The following is a 17,614-nucleotide window of genomic DNA, read 5'->3' on the forward strand; positions in this document are numbered from 1 at the left end:
TAAGAGATCAGGGCAAGAAAATTAAAAAAAAAAAAAGGGAAATGGAGGGGCCTTAGGAGTAATAAAGAGAATATGACAGTTTGATTTTATTTATGAAAGCAATTGCCACGTATTTATTTAGCTTTGGATTGAACTTGTTGTACCGAACCGCCATATATTCCACCATGACTGGTAGCTCACAATCATCTGCGACCGAGTCTATATACACAAACTGCAAATCAATAACAATTTAGCCTTGGAATTTTATTGAATAACAAGTGTATATGAATAATTGTAATGAAGATACATACATATATATATATATATATACATATATATATATATATATATTAAAGTTTTATTCCATTTTACATGGGATTTTCCAGGAAAAGAAGATTGATGCGTGTGTTCTGATGGGACTTTAAGTGTAGGCAGGCAGTAGAGGTGGTAGCAGAGGATTAGGGCCCCAGAATGAGCAGGAAGGTTCTTCCAATATCAAGTGGATAAACTGCTAGGTATCTATCTAAATGGGATATGCTTAGGAATTGTGCTTTCCACTACGGAACTCCTTATTCCTATCCACATTATCCATGTTAAGCCGCTTAACTTCTCTCAATATTAAACAAATGATATTTTTATTAGAGTCATTTTTAATAGCGTGACGTCTCAAGTTTGAATTTCCATGTAAAAACTCGGTTCACAGTAATGGGTTAAAGGAGAGAGAAAAAAAAAAAAAATCAACCCTTTTCATTTCATTGATCCCAAGTTCTTATGGGACAAAGTAGGATCATTGGTGTAACTTTGCGGCAGACTACAGAGAGATGGAAAATGAACCTCAGCCTGTACTGTAACCGAGTGCTGATAAACATTCATCTTCCTCTTCCTCCACGCTTTCTTCCCGTGGTCCATGTTTTCTTCCTCTCCGATGACAGTACTGCTTTCATGGCTTGGACCATTTTCGTCAACATACTGACAGAGACCCAAATTTTCTAGAGGTTTGTTGAATTGGATTAACTATTCTATTTCTTTCTCATGTACAATGCGTATCCCGCACTTCTTGGTTTTATAATCCTCAAAAGTTAGCAACAACTTAGTTGGACTAAATTCCTCATAATGCCATTGTTAACAAAAGAGGCAAATATGGTCCGATGACTGAAACGTATTTCCAGGGACTTCGACATTATAGGAGGTGCTCCAGAGCTCCCTGTTTTTACGTTAGACTGTAAATTCACAAATTGGTCGATGGGGTTATATGCCTCCAGAAATGACAACACAAACAACAAAACCCGTAATGTTCCACCACTTTTCACAATGGACTCTTCACACTCTGATAGCTGAACCATGCAGGAATTTCACTTCCAGATAAGTGCATTCTGAAGTCAGCGAGTGACAACAAGTGTCTCGTAAATTAATGCCTTTCCGCACCGAAGTTATTACCTATAATGTTTTAGTACACAAAAATTTTCCTCAAGTTAAAAGGAAAGTAAAACAGAGAGAGAGAGACCTTATGACAAATTTTTTCAAACTGATGCTGGCTTGGGCAAATTTCTCGTATCCCCATTAGCTGTCTAACTTTCAGAAAAGAAAGCAAGTAACTTTTCGGCCATGTAAATGCATTACAGATTTTCCCTTGATAATCATTCAATTTGGAGCAATTTGGAAACTCTAGTAGAAAACTCTTCACGTTGTGCTCTTCACACACATCTGGAAGACTTACCATAGAAGTACAATTTCCCGAATACATATCTTGAATTTTTAATGGAAGATCTGGCAATGACTGCAGCCTCTTGCAACTAGACAGCTCAAGACACTCAAGTCGAGAAAGGTGACAGATGCTTGAAGGCAAGCTTACAAAATCATTTCCATTTAGATTTAGATGTTCCAATGAGGGGAAGCCACTAATGTCCCTGGGAATTGCTCCTTCTGGTAATTTACAGTAACTTTAAGTTCTCTCAAAAAGGGTAAAAGTTGTCACAGAAGGGAAGGCCAAAGCAATGGGATTTTTTGGTTCCACGGCATCAGCCATGAAGGCAGAAGTAAATCACTTTTTTTTTCTCTTATACCAATTCCAGATGCATCAAAATCTTCCAAACATGTTATATCGCCTACCATCTCAGGCAGTTTCTCAAGTTATAAGAATATTAAGGGACTTCAAATTACACATGCTTGTCGGAAGAGCTATAAGGTTTTGACAGTGCCTTTTCAGAACTTCAATAGACTGATGAACTTCTTGCAGTCTTATACATCCTTTAAGAATCAACTCAAGATTTGGGACATCTCTGAAGTCCAGTGTCCTAACTAAATTTTCTGAGTTACTCAGATCAATAATCTTCATGAACTTCACCGGCTGTCAAAAGAATGAATTATTAGAATGTTGAAACCATAAAATTAATAGCACTATAGTTAACAATTAAATTCAAGAAATTGTACTTTTATTAGTCTCTTTCATAGTTGTTCAATACTGCTACATTGCATGTGGACTGCAACAAGTTCAACGGGTTGAAATTTTAATGGTAAAGATTTGAAGGAATATCCATACCATTCCAAATACCTTAATTCATTGGAAAATATTCAATGTCCTGAGAAAGAGATAAATTTCGAAGTATGAGAAATCTTAGCTCTTTCGTATTTGAGAACACTTCAGCACTCGGATGTTCTTATTCTTGTTCCTATGAATGCAGGACTATAGCTTTAACTTGTTTTGTTTCCTAATATTTAAAGGTCAGAATACAAACAATAAGAAGTAAACACAAAATAGATCCCTCAAATTGGCAGCTTTTTGAGCAAAGTATATATTCGGAACTTATGAGTTACCATTTCCTTTATTTGGATTTGATAGACATCTTGACAAAATCCATATCCTGCTACATTGTCCCAGCTCATCACAAGATTCTCGACGAACAATTTCTTGACCTATTTGTTGAACCAAATCTTGCATTTGCATGTGTCCATGTGAAATAGACATAAAGATATATCAACAAGCTCTCTAATTCCACTATTTGGAAAGAACCCACAACATTCTAACACTTTTATTATATGATCTTCCTTCACTCCCTTTAAGAAACATGCAATATCACAAAAAATGTTTTGCAATATTTCATCATGTGCATCATAACTTAGTTGAAGCAGCTGGCTCAGAATTTTTCCATTTGGAATTTCTTTCAGTCTATTGAATGTGCTACTCCATCCCCTTATAGATTTACCATAGAGGAACATAAAACAATAAGTGCTAAAGGGGGACCACTGGCATATTTTACAACGTTGTTAGAAAGCTCTGCATATTTAAGTAATGATTATTCTTGAAGGCTTATGAACAAAAATGTTGAAGGGCATCATCATAATTCAACTCATCAACCTTATTTTTTTCATCTACTCCATCTTGGTTCAACAGATGTTCATCCCTTGTTGTTATGATAATTCTACTTCCAACACCAAACAAATGTTATCCTTTTTTCGATTAATAATTCTAATTTCTCCAATTCACCAACATCATCAAGAATGACTAAAACCTTTTTACGACATAGCCTATTTCTAACTTCAGAAAATTTTCGCATCATCAACTTTCTTGATTTTGCATCAAGGGCTCCACTTTAACTTCAGCTCTCCACTATCACCAATTTTGCATGTACGACTTTCCATATGTTGCGGCAGCTCCACCTTCAACCAAACTCACCAAGATCATCTTCATACTCTGATACCAATTGTTGTGTACTGCGAAAGCGTGTAAACTATAAAGAAATAAAATAAACACACAAAATAATAATATTTACATGATTCACCCTCTCAACATAGAGTTATATTCATGGACATGCCATTTTCCACTATCTTCAAATAATAAATTATCAATTATAAGCTCAAACTATACTACTCATAAACCCAATTACACCCAAGATAACCCACACTGCATAACTGCTCATAGTAAATATATTAGTTAGTCCTTTCAGTCTCCTCTAGACATAACTCAATATATTTACTATTACAACTTCTATATCACAAAGAGTGTCTTCAACTACATGGGCAAGAGCCCTCTCATCAATGGACAAGAATCCTTTCCTCTCAAATTCTATGCCCTTTCTCCACCTTAGGCTGAAGCCTCTCTTCATTGCTATGGGTAAGTGTCCCTCATCAATGGGCAAAACTAAATCCTCAACAATTGGCAAAAATCCTCTCTACAATGGGTGATAACCTCTCTCCATGGGCAAAGTCACTCTCCACGGGCAAAACTACTTCTTATGGGTGAAGTCATTCTCTTCAATGGGTAATGCCACTCCCTATGGGCGAAGCCATTCTCTTCAATGGGCAAAGCTACTGTCTATGGGCAAAGCCAAATAACCTTTCCACCATTCTCCTATTTATAGTGTTAATTCCTAATCTGATTAGCAATCCCACTCAATTTAGGAATAATATTAAAATAAGAGTTATATTCTATATAGAAAATATTCTTCCATCCTATTGAGAAATATTTCTTCCACTCAAATTAGGAAAGGGTCTTCCAAATCAACTAGAATTTTAGGTCATAAATCTGACAAAAAGAATAGGAGGCCCCAATGAAAGCTACACAAATAGAAAATCCCATCCACTTATTACTAAACCGATGTGGAGGCAGCTGCATATCTAATGATGTCCCCATTCCCTAATAGTTGAACCAGTCTAGAACTTCACTTCTAGCTAAATGCATTGATATATGTGAGCTTGGATTAAAGAATCCCTATATAAAGGAAAAGAAAATCATTTGTCAATGGTATTTATGTCTGAAGAATTTATAAGAAGAGAAGAGTGCTTGGTATGCCCATGGACGGAGACCTCAGAGCTATGCTTTAGTAGGAAATGTAGGTAACTTGTCAGCCTTGCAAAAGCAGTACAATTTTTGCCTTGAATCTCAACCAACTATAAGTTACTTACGAAAGTTAATGATGAATGTTTTGAATCATCTTTCTCAAATGAATTCAGGAAAGTTTCCTGTGCAATTAAACCATCAACTGTTAGATGAACATCGCTTAACGAAAGCACTGGCAATGACTGAAGTTTTTCACAAGTAGCAAAGCAAAGGTTTTCTAGTTTGTAATGTCTACTGATGGTTTTGGGTAGCGAAGTTCCCAGGTGTCGCAAGGTGTTTTGCGGTCGCCTGGACGAACACTCACCGAAGTGGGAAAGAGTGAGGAATCGCCACTTTAATTTTGAGGGAAATTAAAGGAAACCATTTGTGAAAATAAGTTAAAATGAAACCACTTCAAAAACAGAGATTCTAGGTTCGGGGTCCGTAAACGGGTGGGGAAGGTGTTAGGCACCCCACCTCGTCCCTCAATGAGGGTGAGCAGATTTAACTTTAAGCTCTTTATAAATTAAAATCAATAGTTAGGAGGTTCGAACGGAGATGTTAATCCTTTTGATAAAAGAGAATATTTGATTTTTCACTAATTCGGATTACCCAGATACACAAGTAAATGAGACGACCTTAGTGAATTGATGTCGCGTAGCGATTTTTCATTTATGGGATTGTTTTGCGTATGTGTTAAAATTCGATTTGAGAATCGGATAAGAACTCTCCTCCGATCTCTTTTTAGATTAAAATTTTGATTGGAGATCGGATAAGAACTCTCCTCCGATCTCTTTTAGATATTTATTAGAATTTTTGGATTGAGAATCGGATAAGAACTCTCATCCGATCTCTTTTAAATATTTATTAAAGTTTTTTAGATTGAGAATCGGATAAGAACTCTCCTCCGATTTTTTTTAAATTTTGGATTGAGAATCGGATAAGAACTCTCCTCTGATCTCTTTTAAATTTTATTAAAGTTTTTTTGGATTGAGAATCGGATAAGAACTCTCCTCCGATCTCTTTTAAATTTTGGATTGAGAATCGGATAAGAACTCTCCTCCGATCTCCTTTAAATATTTATTGAAGTTCTTTGGATTGAGAATCGGATAAGAACTCTCCTCCGATCTCTTTTACTTGAATGGGAGTCGGATAAGGACTTTTCCGACCTCTTGAAATCTGATTACATCTACACATCATAAGAGTCTAAGACTAAGGGTTCCGGCATTCAAAGATGCCAGGGACCTGAATAAGACTTCTTTTAACTCATTGGTACCTCGTGACTAGATAGGGGATACCAGACTGAATTTTACCAACCTCCTATGTGATCGCCTTACAAATACCTTTCGGCAGGCAACATTTGCCCTATTTCATTTGCTATTTCGAAACTCGATTTTACTTCGACCTCCTCCCACCTTACCCAGTCATATTCTCGAGCTAGTCTAGTGGTTCGCCTTCATAACTCTCTGATTTATTATCCGAACGTTTATTTAAAAAAACTCTTTTGTTAAGACACTGTTACCAACGTTTTATCAAACTACTTGTACGTTACCCGTAAACAGAACACCTACATTAGGAGATAATACTAAAAGTCCAAGAACAAATAAATAACATGAACTGATATCAAAGATAAACTCGAGAATAACCACCCACGTGGGACCTTCTAACATAAAACAAACTTTAACAAAAATTACGAGCGTAAAAAGAAAATAAAAGCAAACACTGGATGAGGGAACGGTTCAGACACTTACCTGCAGGAAGTTGAACCTATTGAACTAACTATGGAGTCACGAATGTTGCAAAGTTTCGGGCTAATAGTCTGGAGACTAATGCTTGCCTTGAAATGACGAATGCCTAGTTAGCATGTAATCAAATCGGAATGATAATGAATGAGATTGAGCTTCAGAAAATAAAAGTGGATATAAAGGTGGTGAAAACAGAATTGAAACTTAAGAAAGGGTATCGCAGAGCAATGAACAAACTGAAAATCAAGAGTTTCAGTGTCCAATATTTCTTCAAAGAAAATACTTTAGAAAACTGATTTTTAAAGTCTTTCTAGCTTAAAAATAGCAGAGTAGCAAGACTGAATCAATTTTCAGAGTCTTTCCACTATAATCATCACCCTTTTTTTCTTTTTTTCTTCAACAGTTTTTTTCATGCAAGTATTTATAGGGAACGTGTGCTCCCAATGAAGGGTCAGGATTCCCTTTGAGGGAATGGAAGGTTTGGATTTTAAAGGACACGATCTGATGGTTGGGAATTAAAGAGAATCAAAACGAACGACCGAGATCCTTTTCTGCATATTTGTCCTTTCTCCTTTCTAATCTGACAGCCCAGAATTTTCTTGTCAAGGGCGATCCGAAGGCTGAGAATAAAGACCGCCGGTCTTGTCGTCTTGTTCTTTGATCCAAGGGCTCTGGACTTGTCTTTACAAGCAAGATCAACGGTGGAGATTGGGATGTACAGCATTGTCATGACATACTCTGGCACCTGTCAGTAATGTGGGCGATTCTGAGGCGTGCAGTGGAGATTTCGTCTACAACGCTTTAACTACCTCGGCTCTGATTATGACGACAGTTAGCGGAAGTTGTCTTATTCCCTTTGTTTTCCGACCTCCCCTCCCTTCCGATCTTTCTAACACGATCCTTTTCCGATCTCTCATGCCGGGCTCCCCTCTTCCGACCTCTCCTACTCCGGTCTTCTCCTTTATCCGGTCCGATTCAGTCAAAGCATTTATTCCTTCGATTTCCGAGGCATCCGCTTCGTTTTCTGCTTGCAATAAATGCTCAGACTTTCCCTATATATATATACCTTCAACGGGAAACCCCTCCGCATATGATTTTCTCCTCTTTCTCACTTTTCCTGTTCTAACTGCTCCGGCAATAATCCCGGCCATGATAGTTGCTTTTGATCTTTTTTCGATTTTCCTCTTTATTCCTCGACTGAAAATTTACGATCCCAATGATCGGAGAATTATGATAACCTCATTTGATGACAATGAGAGAACCGGACTAATTTGCCGACCTGGATTGAGGACCTCGATCGTGTCGATCTCGAATCGTTCGACCGATATAATCGGCGAACTGATTTCGGGCGAGAAGACTGCTAATATTCCTCTTAACATCGGTGACTGCCCCTTGAAGTTCATTTGGCTCCTCACCACATTGGGCGTCCCGACTACAGCTCGGTTCTGATCGATGACAACGGAGATGACTCTCCATCCTCATGAGAGTCATAATCACCCCATCCGAGCTGTACGTCTATCCGCTGTCTATGGCCGGACAAATCTTTTGGTTCAGCCACGAGACTAGGCTTTGACATAGGCCTTTATTAGATAGGATGTTCCACTGATCTCTAAAGATCGCCCCAGTAAAGTAATCAGACCTTTAATGTAATCCGATCTCTAGAGATCGCCCAAATGATGTAATCCGACTTTTAATGTAATCCGATCTCTAGAGATCGCCCAAATGATGTAATCCGACTTTTCAAAAATAAGATTTTGTTTTGATAACTATCATTTTATTATTATTGCATTGATTATTTTCCGATCTCTGATGTGTTTATCCGATCCGGTTCCTAACTGAACAGTCCTTAACCGATCCGCACTTCCAAACATCTGCCTTAATTCACCGATCTCTAACTAGCCGATCTCTCCTTATTATGGAATTTCTGGAATATTCGTGAGACGTGTCAGAAAAAACTGGCAAATCCCGCTAACCGATGCGTCGCTTTGGACACCGTGAGCATTAAATGCTCAAACTAGTATAAATAGGGGATGAGTCCGCCAGTTGTCCCCTTATGTCATTTTCAGCCTTTCGCGAGCGATTCCAAAATCCTCTCGTTTTTTCAAGTTCTTCCGACACCGATCACACTCCGGTAAGGGTTTTGATCTTTCTTTTAGTTTAAATTTCCTCTTTTCTTTAAAAATAAGCGGCGCCGAGGGTCAGAGAGCGGCAAGCCCCCCTTCCGTTCAGGTCTCGTGGTCGTCAGAAGAGGTAGAGGTAGTCGGAACAAGCGGGCGATCTGAACCTCCTAGGACTTCTGTTCCAGCCCGCAGTCAAGCAGCACCCTCGAGGCAAACACATTCTTCAGGGAGAGAAAACCTCCCCATGGACGAGCTGCCATCAATTCTTCAAGAAACCGACCTGCAGTCGTTCAGCCAAGAGTATAACATTCAGCCCAATTCATACGAACTCATTAAGTGTCACGGCGATCTTCGAGCCAATCACTTCTTCGAAGAGAATGATATGATCATGGTATACGAAGAGCAATTAAAAGCTGGGCTGCGGTTCCCTCTTGACGACTTCTTCAAGAAAGTTCTAAAATTTCACCAAGTGTGCATAGCCCAAGTTCACCCGAACTCATAGCGGATCCTAGTAGCCTTCAGAGGCCTTTGCTGAGCCAAAGGACTCAGTCCTGCAACTAAGGTGTTCGCCAAACTACATAGGCTAACTCGTCGAAAGGACGACGAGTATTGGTTCTTCCAGGCGAAGCCACATTGTAGGCTTTTTACCGATATGCCCTCCTCCCTGAAGAATTGGAAGAATCGCTTCTTTATTCTGAGGAGCAAAATTCCGAATGGCTTTGAGGGTTTCCCACGCAGCTGGCTGCATCAGGGCCCGTTAATTCCAAAGCGCATCACCCTGAATAGAGAAGAGGGCCTAATGGTGATGGAACTGAAAGATCAGGCGGCCAGACAGAAATTTTCTTGTTTAGATGCAGTGACAGCCGAACTGCATCATTGGACTATGCAGCTGGTCACCGACCAAGAACGCGGGCTTCAGCTCTCTGACCTCGGCTTCGGTACTTTCTATATCTCTGATCTTTGGGCCTTAGCGATCTCACTGACTTTTTCTCTGTGCAGGTATGGCAAGCGGCGAGGCTTCTAAGGAAAGCCGGAAGCGGAAGAGAGAGGTCTCCCGAAAGGTACGGGAGATGAATGTTAGTAGTATGCCCTAGAGCATATCATTTAGTATGTATCTTGTACATATTTAATTAATAAATGGCATTTCCACTTTTCTGTTTATATAATATATTTATGTGTAATAGAAAAGGTCCATTGATATTTTGTTAGAAATATTATTCTTAAGTTGTTAAGAATATGAGTGACAATATTTCTAGCACAAAGTATCATAAATAGGTTCACAATCGAGGATACTTCATAATAAGGACATGACTTATCCAGAAAGATTGTATTCATATTTGTTCCCAAGTTATTTATATGAGATATAAATAAGATGGAATGGTGAGTCTCATGCCATATGACAAACATGATAGACACTTATAAATGATAAGTAGGTCAACTGTGACACTTATGACAAGCACATGGAGTTTACTCTTGTCAATGTTTTGTCATAAATCATATCGATGCATATAATCTTTAGACTGAGATAGCACAGCTTATCTTGTATATAGGTAGTTTGAGTTTGATATCGCTTTCATACTTGTACTATGTATGGGTATATGGGCATGTGTTGGCTCTCGCTAGTTATATATGGAGGTAGGTGTTGATCAAGATGGAATCTGTTCCTCTAAGTAAATAAAGATAAAATCCTATGTTCATTTAATTGTTCTTGATGTTTCAAGTTCTGGCCAGACAGATAGATTTATTCGTAAAAGAGTTTCTAATGAGAAAAATCTTTTAATCAAGAACTGGAATTAAAAGAGAACATAATATTCATAGCAAATGGAGTTTGACATAAACCATGACTCCAGATTGAGTTGGGATTTTTTAACAGAGAGATTCTAGTGCATGGTAACATATGATTATAGGTTCATTTAATGTAAATATTATTACTAATTTGTTTGACATGTCATGATATGCTAGGTGTTAACCATAGTCTATGAGGTTCATAAAATGATTTATAGAAATCATTTATGGTAAGAAAGAGTTCTGATGATATTAAGAGTTGATATCATGTCTCATTGCCAATTAGTGATGAGCCTAGTAAGTCACACACATACACAAGTTATCACCTATTTAAATATGATTTAATTAATTAATTAAAGAGTTTAATTGATTAATTAAATAGGTTTGGTTTGCAATTAAATTGCAAAGTCCCTAGCATGACTTGAAACCAAATATAGATTATTGGATGTGTAGTATAAATTAAATTTATATTTAAAGTGTTTAAATATGAATTTAATTGATGAGAAATTAATTAATAGAGATTAATTAATTAATTTATATTTGATATAAATTAATTAGAAGAAGAAAATAATTATTTTGGGTTAAGAACTCAAAATTAAGACACAGGGGCATTTTGGTCATTTCATTACAGTGACACGTGGCACCATGAGATGGTGACACATAGGATTACACATAAGCTTGCAAATGTTTTTAATCATGTAAGATGATTAAAATCAAGATTAAATATAGGTTTGACACTTGGCACAATGTGATTGGGTCACTTAAACCTAGAGCTAATCAAAAGGTGACATGTGGCTAGGGTTTAATGTGTTAACCTAGCTATTTAAGTGTGGTTATGAAAAGAAAAAATAACCAGCAGCCTCTCCTCTCATTTGTCACGCCACTTTGAGCCTCTCCAGCCATTTCTCTTCATCTCTCATCAATTCAAAGAGATTAGCCATCAATCTCTTGAATTAAGAACACTAGAAATTGTTTCTAGTGTCCTGTTTACATCTCTAATCTCTTAAAAGGCAGAACTTGAATTTCTAATTAATAGAAAAAGCTTTAGAGGCTGTTCAAGGGCTGCCATAGGTGTTCTTGGTGTGGACAAGCTAGAGGGATAACATTTGGTGTCCTGAAGACGAATCTCAAAGGCGCAGACACGCTGCAGTGCATCAAGAGGTTAGTGTAATCGTTCTTGATTTAATCTAGGGTTCTAAAATTAATCTGATTAATTTTAAAATCTTAAATGGCAAATACAGATCCAAAAACATATTAAAAGAGTTTTAATATGTTGTTTATCATTGAAATCAAATAGATAAAAATAAATCTTGCATGGTGCATGTGACCCTAGGCGAAATTTTTTGAATTCAATGGTATAATCTTGTATTTTTCACGCTTCCGTTCCTACAATGAAGCGTTCCGAGCTGCTTCGGACGCCCAGGCATGATCCCGGGGAGATGTAAGGAGGCTCGTCTCAACCCTCGGGACAGCAGATCCCCGACATAGAAGTGGTCCGGTCTCCTCCTCGTCCAGAAGAGCCGCTACCACCCCCTCCAGTTGCTTCGAGTGCGGAAGGGGGTCCTTCCCAACCACCTGTGAGGACCCTTTCCCGCCGCGCCCAAATCCTGATCCACTGGCTGGAGAAGAACCGCACGGTTCGAGAGAATCTGGGTTTTGCCAAGGTCTTGGGGTCCTCCATCTGCCTTCGGGAGGATCGGGATAGGCTAACCCCGAACAGCCTCGACGATATCCTGACACAAACTATGAGCCTGAACGTGGAGAGTCTGGTGAATCAACATATTATCCGGGAGAAGGCTCACCACTTGAGGCAGGATGTCGAGAAGGTGGGTCAGGAAGCTGCTTCCCTCCGATCTCAACTTTCGTCCGCTCAAAACTACATATCTTGAGGGGCGGATGAAATTCTACGAGGATAAACTGGCCGAGCAGGCTCATGTTCTTGAAGAGGTTCAGGGGCTCCGAGCTGCTGAAGTCGCTCGCCTCACTGAGGAGCTTAAAGTAAAAGAAGAAGAGGCAGTGACAAGGGAGGCCGGTGCTTATGTGAACGCTCATGGGGATCTCTTGGCCGAGCTCAGGAAGCGTTATCCCGAGGAGGACTTCTCCTGGATGGTGGACCTGGCTCCCCAAGATGAAGAGGATAGCGAGGAGGAGGCTGAAGGTGAGAGAGAAAGCGAACAAAATGTAGAATAGGCTGGGGGTGATCCTCCAGCCGAATGACTTGTATAAATTTTAATTTGAAATGAAATGAAATTCCCTTTTTGTTCAATGAATGGATGGGATCGGAAAGTATCTGAATTGCATAAGCACTTGATTGTCTGAACATATTACAACAACTAAAAGTGATTATTAATCCAAGTGTAAAAGGTCGGAAAACATTGTAAGCATGAGATCGGCTGAGAACAAACGCTAAACGAGACTTGATTAAAATTGGGAACTTGATTTGAACACTTAAGATCGGAATCATCATTAAACGGATTGGAACCTTAACTTCATCAGAAGATTATCCCCAAACTTTTAAAAGGGAGATCGGCAATAAGACTGGTGGCATGAAGGCCTAATGTTGGTTCAATTTCGTTTGACAAGAGAGATCGGAAATGTAATTGACTGGTCAGGAGACTTGACAATTGGTTTGAGAGATCGGTGAGGCTTTAAATGATATGGGGACTTAGTATTGATTCGATTCCTTTTGAGGAGAGATCGGAAATGTGATTGGCTGGCAAAGGGAGACTCAGTGCAGGGGATCGGTTTCAAAGTTTATTGATTTCGGGGATCGGCCAAAATATGGTGTCGACACCAGGGAAGAGCAACCATCTGTACTAAGATATAAAATGCTTGATAGAAGACTTGGCAATGATTGGAACCTCTTGCAATTAATAAACCGTAGATCTTTAAGTTTAGAAAGTTGATTAATGCATGTAGGTATGCTAACAAAATCATTTTCATTTAGATTTAATGTCTGCAACAATGGAAAGCAGCTCAAACCATTAGGAAGTCCTCCTTTCATATTGCAGTAGCTTAAATCTAATGTTCTCAAAGAGCATAGGACTGACAAAGAAGGCATAAAAGCCATCAAATTTGGATTTTTCCTTGGCAATAACCATGAAGGCAGAAGAAAATCCCATAGTTTACCATATGGAAGTTGTCTTTTAGCAATTCCATCAATTTTAAGTTTCTTCAAGCCTGTCATATCCCCTAACCTTTCAGGCAATTTGTCAAGTTTTAAGCAATCTTGCAAAATAAGACCTTTGCAGTCCTTTAAATTCAAAAAGACTAGCCTTTTCAAACCTCCAACAGATTTATGTACCTCAAATAGCCTTACGCAACCTTCAAGATTCAGCTTTTCAAGGTTTGGCACCTTTCAAAATCCATGGTCTTGATCAAGTTAACAAAGTAACTAAGATCAATCACCTTCAATGTCTTCAAAGGCTGTAAGGACATATATAACTTAAAGTAAAATGTTTGAAGCTCAAACATGTAGCAACAAGGACATTCTACTATGAATTTAAAGAAATAAACATGAAAGAATGAACATACTTTTATTCCCTTCCATAATTCTTTGATGCAACTATAGTGCATATGCATCTTAACAAGTTCATTTGGCTAGAAAGTAGATGGAAGAGATTTGAAAGGATACCTATCCTAGTCAAGATATCTTAACTTATTGGAAAGATACTCAAGGTCCTATGAAAGTGTAAATTTTTAGTACAAGCAACCTGAGCTTTTTCATCTTCATGAAGGCTTTAGCACTTAGATGTTCATCTTCTTGTTCACAAGAATCTAGGACGATGCCTTCAATTTGTTTTGTTCCCTAAACATTAAAAGGCAATATATAATAGTGAAGACTAAGAAGAAAAGAATCTAACTAAGAAACCATAAAGAGATTCACAAATACATTATGCATAAAAGTAAATTATTTACCGAGTTATTCAATAGGATATGATAGACATCCTTATAAAGCCATAATCTACTTCGCTTTCCTAGTTCTTCATAGCATGATCGTCGCACAATTTCTTGCCGCATTTCTTGAAGTAAATCATGCATCCATATTCTATCATTTGAAATGGTTACACGAGATTTGTCAAGGAGAACTCTTATCCCAATATCTGGGCAAAAGCCACAACTTTCCAATACTTTAATCACATAATCTTTATCCTCCCCTTTGGAAAAACAAGCAATATCTAGGAATATTTTCTTCTCTAATTCCTCTAATCCATCAAAACTTATATAAAGTTTATCCAAAATTTCTTTGTTGGGAATTTCCTTTAGCTTATCCAATGCACTTTTCCACTTATTTATAGATCTACCAAATAAGAAGGAACCAAGAACATCAAGAGCTAATGGAAGGCCATTAGCATAATTCACAAAGTGGTTGGATAGCTCCAGATAGTCATCTGCAGGATAATCACTTGTAAAAGCTCTCAAGGAAAAGAGATGAAGGGCTTGATCACGATGTAATCCTTCTACTTTGTATATTTTTAGTACTCCACGGCACAGCAACAAATGTTCGTGTCTAGTTGTTTTGATGATCGTACTTCCACTGCCAAACCAATCAGGCAGACTAGCTAATGATTTTAACTGGTCCAATCGATTTACATCATCAAGAACTATAAGGACCCTTCCATGATGCAGCTTTTTTATGATCTCATAGGTTCCATTATGAGCATCCCAAATTGTTGCGTTTCTTTCCGTAAGGATTTCAGAAAGAAGTTGCTCCTGCAAAGGAAATAAGCCGTGTTTCTCCTGAACTTCTCTAATATTTGCAAGAAAGCAACTACCTTCAAATTGACAAGATAGGTGCGCACAGATAGCTCTAGCAATTGTTGTCTTCCCTCTACCACCCATACAACAAATCCCCACAAAACGAACATCATCCAACTGCCCTTCAACTAAATGCAAATTCATTTCCTTGAGACGTGAACTCATTCCAAAAAAATTCTTAGCTGCACTTGAGAATCTATGGTTTGATTTTCTCAAAATTTTCAGTACTTCCTCAACAATTTCTTGAACAAGCTCTGACTCATGCCTGTAAAGTAACTAATACTTCCATGGTTCACATAAAGACAAGACAATATAGAATTTGGTACAACAAAAGTAGCACTTTAGATGTGATTATAGATTCTGGATGAATTAGTGATTATTCCATATTTAATTAGCATTTAGCACATCAAGTTGAAAAACCATATATATTGCCAAAATTAATTTTCACTCATTTTTTCACCTACCCTTTATATCTAGGAAAATAAATCCAAAAAATGACATGAATGGTAAGAGAAAACAATGGCATCCAAGCAGATTTAAGTAATCTAAAACCTATTTAACTGAATTTTACAAGAATAATTAGTCATTATTAAAAGAAACAAAAAAAAAATCATCTAAAAAATAAAACTTTTCTGACCTGTCTTGCGAATCCCATCCACTGAGATTGGCCAGTTGGGTGGCTGCAACTCTCGACTCTTGCACCTTGCCAATGTTTTGTTTAAAAAGTTGTTGATGCTTAGCAAATGATGCTCCAAATCTCCCACTCTGTTTTCACACCTCAGAAGGATCCACACCGTGGAAACCTGGAAACACCAAGTGTCCCTTGGTTTTCATGGATTGAAAGATCTCCACAAGTTGATCCAAGCAACAGGTGGAAGAAGCATAATTGCTTGAGAAAATAACAATTGAAATTTTCGATTCTTGTATGACATTAATGAGTTCTTGAGAGAGGGTTTTCCCTTCCTCAAGTTCTCGATCATCCTTGAACGCGGTAACTCCTTTCTGAGATAGTGCAGCAAAAAGATGGCTAGTAAAATTCTTGCGGGTGTCTTCCCCTCTGAAGCTGAGGAAGACATCATATTTCCATGGAAGAGCAACGCAAGAAGCCATTATTATAGCTAGATATGCACGAAAAGATGAAAAAAAAAAGCAAGAAGCTATTTTCTTTTCTGCGGTTTGGGCATATACTCCAATGTAAAAGTCATTTTCAACTGCACGCATGGAGAAACAGTGGGGGCTTTCTGTTGCAGGTTCTCAGTTTGACTGTTGTTTCTGTTTCATATTGCAATTAGTTGAATACTATTATATATTTTTATTATTTTAATTGCAGCTGTGGTCTGAATGAATATATTGTTCCCAATTTGCAATTATGGAAATGTGGAGAGGGAGGGCGTGGGGAAAAGATCTTGTGATCTGAATGAGAGTCCATTCGAAAAACAAAACCGAGCGTTGAAACCACAAATGCATCAATTTCTTATATTACTCAACTTCTTTTTCAATATATTTCCAACTTGTATATCCCAACTATCATAATCCCACGTTATTTATAGGTATAATTTTTATTTTTTAATTTAAATTTTAACTACATTTTGTAACACCCCAAGATTTTTAAATTTTATTATTTTATGAGCATTATTGGTATTTTAATTTTATTTAAATTTTAAGAAATTTTTTGAGACTTTTTAGATTTTGAAAATCGGGTTCGATTTTTCGAAAATATAAACTTTGATGATTTTTAAAAATTAATTTAAAGACCACGTGGCAAAACTAAAAATATATTTGGAATCTACGAATTTTTCTGAGTTTTCTGGAATTTTTTTCGGAATTTTTGGACCTCGTTTTCTGTACCGAGGCAGAGTAAAAATTCAAAATTTTGTATCCTGAATCGAACCGGCCGAATCGAACCGGACCGGTCGAATCGGACCGGCCTTTTCTTTTTCTTCATTCTTCCTCCCGCGCGCGTCCGACCTCCTCCCCTTCTCTCTCTCTTTTCTCTCTCCTCCTCCCTTGCGCGCCGCCACCGCCTGCCTCCCAAGCTCACGGCCACGACCTAGCCGTCCCAGCCCACCGGCCGCTGCCCCAAACGGCCGGAAAACGCGAGCGAACGTCCCTCCCTCGCGCGCATGACCGTTCATCTTCCCGGCCAAAATCTGGCCGATCCGGCCACCAATCGGACCGGATCCTGTGTCTAAACTCATCTACTCATCGAGAGCTTTCCATAGACACCAAGAACACCGAAATCCATCGAGCGGTTTGTCCAATTTTTGCCCGGGAAGTTTTAGCCCATTTTGACTTTCGGGCTAGATTTCTCCCAAACCGTGAATCCCACGAGAAAACCGAGAGTACCAGAGCGCTCCACTCGTCGAGAGCTTCGCGGCGACATAAATTTTGAATTTTTCCGACACCGTTTT

At 38.3% G+C, this 17,614-nt stretch overlaps 1 protein-coding gene across 2 annotated transcripts; it reads right to left on the minus strand.

Moving 5' to 3' along the window:
* Positions 1-709: 709 nt before the first annotated feature.
* Positions 710-17,174, minus strand: LOC131169632 (disease resistance protein RUN1-like). 2 transcript variants are annotated; one of them, XM_058128831.1, is made up of 3 exons: positions 14,364-15,753; positions 13,750-14,253; positions 710-2,326 (listed from the first exon to the last, which is right to left on the minus strand). In XM_058128831.1, the coding sequence occupies exons 1-2, from the start codon at positions 15,366-15,368 to the stop codon at positions 14,119-14,121; spliced, it is 1,140 nt and encodes a 379-aa protein (XP_057984814.1). In that variant the 5' UTR covers positions 15,369-15,753; the 3' UTR covers positions 710-2,326; positions 13,750-14,118. The 2 variants fall into 2 exon arrangements, 1 of the variants encoding a protein (XP_057984814.1); XR_009140518.1 differs by lacking the exons at positions 13,750-14,253; positions 14,364-15,753 and adding an exon at positions 15,841-17,174.
* Positions 17,175-17,614: the final 440 nt, after the last annotated feature.

The sequence above is a fragment of the Hevea brasiliensis genome, chromosome 10 (genome assembly GCF_030052815.1).
Source record: "Hevea brasiliensis isolate MT/VB/25A 57/8 chromosome 10, ASM3005281v1, whole genome shotgun sequence".
In the NCBI taxonomy this organism is placed as follows: Eukaryota; Viridiplantae; Streptophyta; class Magnoliopsida; order Malpighiales; family Euphorbiaceae; genus Hevea; species Hevea brasiliensis.